The sequence below is a fragment of the Salmo trutta genome, chromosome 18 (genome assembly GCF_901001165.1).
Source record: "Salmo trutta chromosome 18, fSalTru1.1, whole genome shotgun sequence".
Lineage (NCBI taxonomy): Eukaryota > Metazoa > Chordata > Actinopteri > Salmoniformes > Salmonidae > Salmo > Salmo trutta.
In genome coordinates this window covers 28,915,042-28,923,936 of record NC_042974.1, presented here as the reverse complement: position 1 = coordinate 28,923,936, position 8,895 = coordinate 28,915,042, and the positions used below count along the sequence as shown (strand labels likewise).

The following is an 8,895-nucleotide window of genomic DNA, read 5'->3' as shown; positions in this document are numbered from 1 at the left end:
CATTGCACGTTTCTTGGCCCAAGCAAGTCTCTGCCTTATTGGTGTCCTTTTAGTAGGGGTTTCTTTGCAGCAATTCAACCACGAAGGCCTGCTTCACGCAGTCTCCTCTGAACAGTTGATGTTGAGATGTCTGTTACTTGAACTCTGTGAAGCATTTACTTGGGCTGCAATTTCTGAGGCTGGTAACTCTAATGCAGCAGAGGTGACTCTGGGTCTTCCTTTCCGGTCCTCATGACAGCCAGTTTCATCATAGCTTTGATGGTTTTTCCGACTGCACTTGAAGAAACTTTCAAAGTTCTTGAAATGTTCCGGATTGACTGACCTTCATGTCTTGAAGTAAGGATTTGCTGTCGTTTCTCTTTGCTTATTTGAGCTGTTCTTGCCATAATATGGACGTGATCTTTTACCAAATAGAGCTATCTTCTGTATACCATTTCTACCTTGTTTCAACACAACTGATTAGCTCAAACATATTAAGAAGGAAAGAAATTCCACAAATGAACTCTTAACAAGGCACACCTGTTAATTGAAATGCATCCTGGTGACTACCTCGTGAAGCTGGTTGAGAGAATGCCAAGAGTGTGCATGGCCAAGGGTGGCTACTCTGAAGAATCTCAAATATAACACTTTTGGTTACTACATGATTCCATGTGTGTTATTTCATAGTTTTGATGTCTTCACTATTATTCTACAATGTAGAATGAGTAGGTGTGTCCAAAATTTTGACTGGTACTGTATCTGCACATATGTGACTCGGTACACGTTGTACAGTACCGCTACTTTCAGAACTACTGGTTAAAAAGTAGGCGTTTACAAAAGTACAGGAGAATCCCTTTAATGAGTACTTGTTTCCTTTGAAATGGGATCTGTTTGAATAGACTAAAATAACCAACTTTGTATGCATAAAAAAACATGGCCTGCTTTCTCCATCCTGGTGGTGCAGTGGACTAATTCAATGGATACAAAACAGAAGATCATAGGTTCAAATCTCACTGAAGCCATGTTGACATAAAGAAGAAATGTGTTTGCATGAATAATGACTAAGGAAATTAAGTTCTATATGTGCTTAGAATTTAAAAAAAAAATAAGCTAATAGTGTTAAGTCCCATTAAGAGATTTTCAAAAACCTCCAACTAGATAAGATATAAGGAACCTCCCTGCAACCTAAAAATAAACATTCACAGAACAGGTGAAATGTTCACTTTGTTTCTCAGAACCTTTCAAAAACATTCAGTTTTATCAGAAAACACATGGCTTAGTTCCCACAACCAATGTGAAACCAAAAACACACGTTCCCACAACTTCCAAAGAGCCAAATGTGATGGCATATTAAAACATGAGGACTTGCAGAGCTCGGGTTCTGTACTCCGACGCCGGATTCCTCATGTTTGACTGTTCCCTGTATCTTGCATTGCCAAATTAATAGGTAAATATTTTAATGACCACATCTGGAGGTATCCGATCCAGACTTATATAATTAGGCGGAACCTATAACTACCAATAGTATCCCTATTTGGGAGATACTGAACTCCAATCAAGACGTTTTTTTTAATGACAGCTTAAATATTTTCACTTCATTAATATCATATGAATCCCTATTCTTCCTAGAGAAGCAGATAAGGCAAAGCAACTGTGGTCCAGTCTTGAAATTCTATTTCTAGTGGACTCTGCTCTGTTATGATTTAATTGGCTCGTTTCATTGCCATAGCGCCAGGAAGTTGCTGGAATTTGAGCGACAACAGTAACGTTAGCGAGCAACTGTTACAGTTGGTTTTGTTTATTTATTTGGGGTTAGCGATAACATTTAAGCAATGGTTAAATCATTGAATTAATAGTTAAATCACATGGGGGTTATTGGTAGTCCGTTAAAGTAAAGATTGAACGTTCGTTGTGTGTTTTTGTATTCCTTAAGCTAGCCAGCACGTTTGCTAATAATGCTAGGGTCGGGTGATTATCAAATTATTAATTGAAGAGTTTATTGGCGCGGAAATCAACTCAATTTGCAGTACTATGGAGGACAACACCACGGAACTCGAAAGACCCGGTTGCTTGAGTGTCGGTCATCAGTCAGAAGAGGCGACACCAACCGATGGTAGCCGCCAGAACAGGGTCGACAACGATGGTTCGAAAGACCACAATGGGACATCCAATAATGTTGACTCGGATTCAGAGGATGAGGTACAGTATTGCGGACTTGGACAATATCTATTGTTTCTAATTTTGCTAGAGTGACGAGAATAATAATAATATTGAATATGATAGCTGCTACACAGGTTGGTACTCTACTGTAAATGTGATGCACTCCAGTTCTATAATGTGGAAATGACATTGTGAATGTTTTGTTTTCCCAGCCTGAACTCCCTCTTAATCAATTTTACCCTTACATCCGCTGTACTCTCTGCTGCGGAATCCTCATTGATTCCACCACCATAACAGAGTGTCTGCACACTTGTGAGTTACAATGATTTTGAGATAGACAATCCAGAAATATGACTGCTATCCCTTCAGTCCCATAACATCAGTCATACTTGCTTTGTAATCTGTTCTCTCTTCCCCAGTTTGTAAAAGCTGCATAGTGAAACACTTCTTCTACAGCAACAGGTGTCCCAATTGCAGCATTGTAGTCCACCAGACACAACCATTGTACAACATAAAGTAAGCATGCCTGCATGAAATCTACGAGCACACGGACTCTTGTCTTGTTTTACATTTGAAGACATCGGTTCATGTTGTTTATGAGAGTTGGTTAAGAAGAGAAATTTCAGACTTCGTCAAAGGTTATTTTTCTACTTGGCATCATGTTATTTAAAGTGGACATCCCATGAGTGTCTGTTTCTATGGTTACCCTCTCCCTGCTGGGGAGTTACCTGGAACACAAAGTACTGGTGTGACGCACGGATACTGATGTCTCTCTGTAGACACCACTGTTATTCATGTCTAAGCACACTCGTCATCTATTGCACAACTCTGCTTTCAGCACAGGCCAAAGGGACGCAAATGTAAATATTACTGTTGTGCTAACTCATTGGAATGAAAACGTTGCCACGATAAACTGAAATGTTCACTGAAACAACGTGTGCAGAAGTCAGCTTTGAAGTTGATTACTATACCTCTCCCATTGACCCATTATCAATTAATACAATGAGCTATAGGCTAATACTCACTTATACACTGGTATGTAGATACTTACTGTATGGTGGGTGTTTTTGCATCTCCACAGACCTGACAGACAGTTGCAAGATATTGTTTACAAGATGCTGCCACATCTGGAAGACAGTAAGTATCCACAAGCCTTCCATTTCTCCGATTTTTTTATTTATTTTTTTTTATTTGTTTTTTTTTTTTTTTTTTTTTTTTCTTCTTCCCCAAACGCCTCTTGTCAATCTTTTGTTTTGCAGTTAAAATTAGTATTGTCTTTACTCTTTATTGTCTTTGCAGTGGAGAGAGCAAGGATGATTGATTTTTACAAACAGAGAGGACTGGAGGTACCTAAACCAGGTATATAAGACCAATGTCGTCGTTGTTGCTGTTAATTGTGCTTTTTGGTAGAGATTTGGTGCAGCTTTGTTTATATGAAATAGTTTGGGTATTTGAAGACCCTCTGATTTTAGCCATGTCTCTGTCTGTCTCAGTGCTGTGTGTGGAACATTCCCCTAATGCTTCTGTAAACGCTCGTCTTCCTCTGTGACTACAGTGATGGCGTCCCCTGCGGTCCCTGTGCTGAAGAACCAGAAGCAGAGGAGGGCATTGCTGCCCCAGTCTGTCTTCGCCATCCCTCCTGAACTGGATGTGTCACTGCAGCTGGAGTTTTTGGGGTGAGTCTCTCCCTAGCATTTTCTATTTGAGGGATGGAAGGGTATTCCCTGAGAAATTTTTAAATTGGATTGTCTGTTTATCTCTGGTCATTCTTGTCTCCACCAGTAGATGGTGCTGGGGTGCTAATGTGCTTCCTTTGAGTGCATCTGGACTAGGGCAGCATTTCCTTAACTCGGTCCTGGGGACTGCCAGGGGTACACCTTTTTGGTTTTTGCCCTAGCACTACACAGCTGATTAAAATAGTCAAAGCTTGAATAGTTAATTTATTTTAATCAGCTGCGTAATGCTATGGCAATAACTAAATGTGCGCCCCTTGGGGTCCCCATGACAGAGTTTGGGAAACCCTGGACTAGGGAGAACATTTCAAGTTACAAGACTGATGGTTAGCTGTACACAATTGGTTGCAGGGATTAAGAGAATTCTATGTAAAGTTGTTTTGTTTCCAGCGCGGAAGAAGGCATAGACGGCTATAAGGTAATTACTGCTGTCAAGCTCTTTTCTCATAATGACTGTTGTATGAGACTGTTAAAATTAAATAACAGCATAACGCTGCTGTCCAGCCACTATATAGTAATGGTCATACATAAAGCAATGTTGATATTGTGAATTTGAGTTATATTGGTAAAATGAATAAGGGACCTCAAGCTCTAACACTGGTGTCCCTGGCCAGCCTTTGGAGAGGCGGTATGTGCGAGTATCGGGGGATGCCACTGTCCGCCATGTGGCGCTCTTCATCAGGAGGAAGATGGAGCTGAGTCCCACCTGCCAGGTCAGTGGGAGGGGTTACACATTGACTTTACCTTGATGTCTGATGCGGTTATGAGCTATTTCTCAGAGGGAGACCTGGCAAGGGGAAATGCATAAATATATACATATCTGCTCGTTATGTGAGAGAGCTCTCTGCTTCAAGAAAGAGGTATGTTGAACCCATCTCAATTTCATCCCCTGTAAAATACTTTAGAGGCCTAGGTAACCAGGTGAGGGGTAGATACAGAGCCTAATGCTCACACAAGGACAGAGGGAAGAGTGTTCGTGTCTTATATAAAACTGCAGAGCGCAACAGCACAGCCCTACCTGTACGTAGGGTGTTTAGCAGTAACAGGGATTAGAGGTTTAGGTTGATTTCTTAGCGCACCTATTACCCACACCGGTGAGTGCCATCTCACTTTATTAGCTGGGTGCTCTGCCATTTACAGTGCATTCAGAAAGTATTCAGACCCCTTGACTTTTTCCATGCTTTGTTCCGTTACAACCTTATTCTGAAATGGATTACATCGTCCCCCCCAATCTACACACAATACACCATGACAAAGCAAAAACTGTTTTTTAGAAAACGGATATCACATTTACATGATTATTCAGACCCTTTAATCAGTACTTTGTTATAGCCACGAGTCTTCTCGGGTATGACGCTACAAGCTCGGCACACCTGTATTTGGGGAGTTTCTCCCATTCTTCTCTGTAGATCCTCGTTGCACAGCTATTTTCAGGTCTCTCCAGAGATGTTAGATCAGGTTCAAGTCCAGGCTCTGGCTGGGCCACAATGACATTCAGAGACTTGTCCCGAAGCCACTCCTGCGTTGTCATGGCTGTATGTTTAGGGTCGTTGTCCTGTTAGACTGGGGCGAAGGTTCACCTTCCGAGGTCCTGAGCAATCTGGAGCAGGTTTTCATCAAGGATCTCTCTGTACTTTGCTCCATTCATCTTTCCCTCGATCCTGACTAGTCTCCCAGTCCCTGCTGCTTAAAAACATCCCCACAATACCCCATGGTCGACTGCATAGAACATTTTAGGGAGGTTGCCACCTCCTGATGGATAGAAGTGCTTGAATATTTTGATCCAGGAAGTTGATACTGTTGGTCACTTAACAGTGAACAGAAAGAAAGTCGTTGTGGTGTTCAGATAACGGACAAAGTCATCAGGATTTTGTTTAGATGAACCCCAAAATATAATTGTCCTCAATGTAGCGCTTCCTAAACTTAATATGGGGTAGAAAAGGGTTGTCTTTATTTTGAACATCAACTGCCTCCCACTCTCCAACGACAAGGTTTGTGTAAATTGTGGCTACTGCTGTGCATTTGGTTTGTTTTGAAGGTAGAATTTGTCATACCTGAAATAGTTATTTGCAAGTACCAATTTCAAGAGCTCCAACAAAGTCATTAGGGGGATTCACCGATTTTGTTTTTGTGACTTTAGGAATTTGGCAATCAATTGTAGGCCTTCAGCATGGGGAATGCAGATGTACAGACTGGCCACATCTAGCGTAACGAGTAGTACATCTTAATCCATTTGACAGTCATTTAAGCAGTTGAGTATATGTTTTGTGTCTTTAAAAGGATGGCAACCTAAATATATATTTCAGAAAAATCTATGAATTTCGAAAGGGGCTCTGTGACTGTCTTATGCCACTAATAATAGGTCTGGGTGGAGGCTGAGTAGAGTTCTTATGCACTTTCGGAAGGGGATAGATAACTGGGGTGACTCTTAGGAACTCGTGATCCAATTTTGGTCAGACACGTTGTAACAAGCTAGCAATTTCAGATTTTATAGAGGCAAGGGTCGATAGGAACAAGACAATTTCATGTGTTTTTCAGAATTCATGGCCATAACTATTGCCACACCTTTTTTCTGTGGGTTTTATGACTATGTCCGTATTCTCCTGGAGTTCTTTTAGTACTCGTCTTTCAGCTGGAGGAAGATTATGATATTGGGGTCCCTTGTCATTTTTTTATTTAGTTTCCAATTCTTTTTCAACCAGTCTGCCAAATGTGGTGACAACTGGACTTGTATGAGTAGGGGGGACAAATTAGGGTTTAGAGAAAGGGCAGGGAGGGACCGCGGTGTTATGGTTTCTCGTTCTTTGTAGGGTCTGTCGATATGAAGCTTGTACTGGATCTGCTCAGTATGACTGTATGAAAATGTGTGTGTGTATGTATGTATGTATGTGTGTGTGTGTGTGTGTATATATATATATATATATATATATATAATTTCATTAATTGTTGGTTGACGGTTTTGAATACCACTTTGCACCGCCCTGTGGGCAATTGTAATTATCACCTAGGCACAAACAATGGCTTTGGCATATCTCTTGATGTTCTGATGAACGCATAACTGCCCAAATGGATTGTCCTGCCCAGCCAAAAATAAAAGGTGAAATGAGGTGACGTCTTCATTTTTTAAAATTTAATTTGGGATTTAATTTCTAATCAGGAATACTATTTCTGTATCTTATTGAAATGGATCAGTAGCCTTTTATTTTGGTTTTCATTTTCACATCCCAAACTGCACCTACCAGTTTTCGCTCTCAGATATTCCCTCCCTCAGGTGCCTCCATGTATGTTGTAATTCAGTGTGTCACTCTCAATTGATTTCATGCAGTCTGTCGCAGTGGTATGATGTCACGTTGTGGTGCAGGTGGATGTTGTGTGTGGGGACCACCTCCTGGACTGTTACCAGTCGCTACGAGAGGTTCAGAGCTCCATGGGAGATAACGCTCTACAGGTGAGTCCAATCAAAGGCCCTATGTATTTGTAGTTACTCTCGAGTCTGGAAATAGCCCTGATATCGTTAGCTTCCATTTATACGTTTTATGTGTGCTTATTTTCTTGTTTGTTTTTGTTCCCAGGATGGTCTTTTGATTCTCCACTTTGGACTGGTGCTGGCTGGTCACACGTGAGAAGGGGGAAGGAAGTAGGATGGATGTGATCCTGATATTAACCCTGACCCTCTCAACCACTGTCTTCATTCTGTTACTAATGCCTAACAGAATCAAGTCTTCTACTCTCTGCCACTTATACCTGACAGTTAACAGTGAATTGCTGAATCCAGGGCCCAGGAACCTTCTGGTTAGGATTAGGTTATAGTTTATCTCCACGACTGTGATTTCAGAGGGCTGAAAGACTAAAAGGCCTTGTCATGCTACTGATAGCAAAAGCTTATGTTTTTGCTACACTTTGAGTTGAATGTACACCGTGTTGTTTTTTGTGACCAACTTTTGTAGCAGTCCCCCTTCCATCCATCCCCCGAGTCTCTATTTAGACCAAAGTATAAATACATATACAGTGCCTTCGGAGAGTATTCAGACCCCTTGACTTTTTCCACATTTTGTTACGTTACAGCCTTATTCTAAAATGGATTAAATAAATACAAATCCTCAGCAGTCTACACACAATACCCCATAATGACAAAGTGAAGAATAATTTTGCAAATGTATAAAAAATATATCTTATTTACATTGGTATTCAGACCCTTTGCTATGAGACTTGAAATTGAGCTCCGGTGCATCCTTTTTCCATTGATCATCCTTGAGATGCTTCTACAATTTGATTGGAGTCTACCTGTGGTAAATTCAATTGATTGGACAGGCACACATCTGTCTATATAAGGTTCCACTGTTGACAATGCATGTCAGAGCAAAAACCAAGCCATGAGGTCGAAGGAAGTGTCCGTAGCGCTCCGATACAGCATTGTGTCAAGGCACAGATCTGGGGAAGGGTACTAAAACATTTCTGCAGCATTGAAGGTCCCCAAGAACACAGTGGCCTCCATTCTTAAATGGAAGAGGTTTGGAACCACAAGACTCTTCCTAGAGCTGGCCGCATGGCCAAACTGAGCAATCGGGGGAGAAGGGCCTTGGTAAGCGAGGTGACCAAGAACCCTATGGTCACTCTGACAGAGCTCTGGCGTTCCTCTGTGGAGATAGGCAAACCTTCCAGAAGCACAACAATCTCTGCAGCACCAATCGGGCCTTCTCTCTGATCCACCAATCAGGCCTTTATGGTAGTGGCCAGACGGAAGCCACTCTTCAGTAAAAGGCACATGACAGCCCACTTGGAATTTGCCACAAGATTCTCTGGTCTGATAATCGATTGAAGTCTTTGGCCTGAATGCCAAGCGTCACATCTGGAGGAAACCTGGCACCATCCCTATGGTGGTGGCAACATCAAAAGGACACCAACAGGACAATGACCCTAAGCACACAGCCAAGACAACGTGGCTTCGGGACAAGCCCCTGAATGTCCTTGAGTGGCCCAGCCAGAGCCTGGACTTGAACTCGATCAAACATCTCTGGAGAAA

At 41.7% G+C, this 8,895-nt stretch overlaps 1 protein-coding gene across 2 annotated transcripts; it reads left to right on the top strand.

The window, feature by feature from the left end:
• The first annotated feature begins 1,709 nt into the window (after nt 1-1,709).
• LOC115153147 (polycomb group RING finger protein 6-like) lies at nt 1,710-7,935 on the top strand. 2 transcript variants are annotated; one of them, XM_029698240.1, is made up of 10 exons: nt 1,710-2,178; nt 2,352-2,451; nt 2,559-2,655; nt 3,221-3,276; nt 3,439-3,498; nt 3,695-3,815; nt 4,263-4,290; nt 4,487-4,585; nt 7,234-7,320; nt 7,445-7,935. In XM_029698240.1, the coding sequence occupies exons 1-10, from the start codon at nt 2,011-2,013 to the stop codon at nt 7,493-7,495; spliced, it is 867 nt and encodes a 288-aa protein (XP_029554100.1). In that variant the 5' UTR covers nt 1,710-2,010; the 3' UTR covers nt 7,496-7,935. The 2 variants fall into 2 exon arrangements, with proteins under 2 accessions (XP_029554100.1, XP_029554102.1); XM_029698242.1 differs by lacking the exon at nt 7,445-7,935 and having other exon boundaries at nt 7,198-7,315.
• Nucleotides 7,936-8,895: the final 960 nt, after the last annotated feature.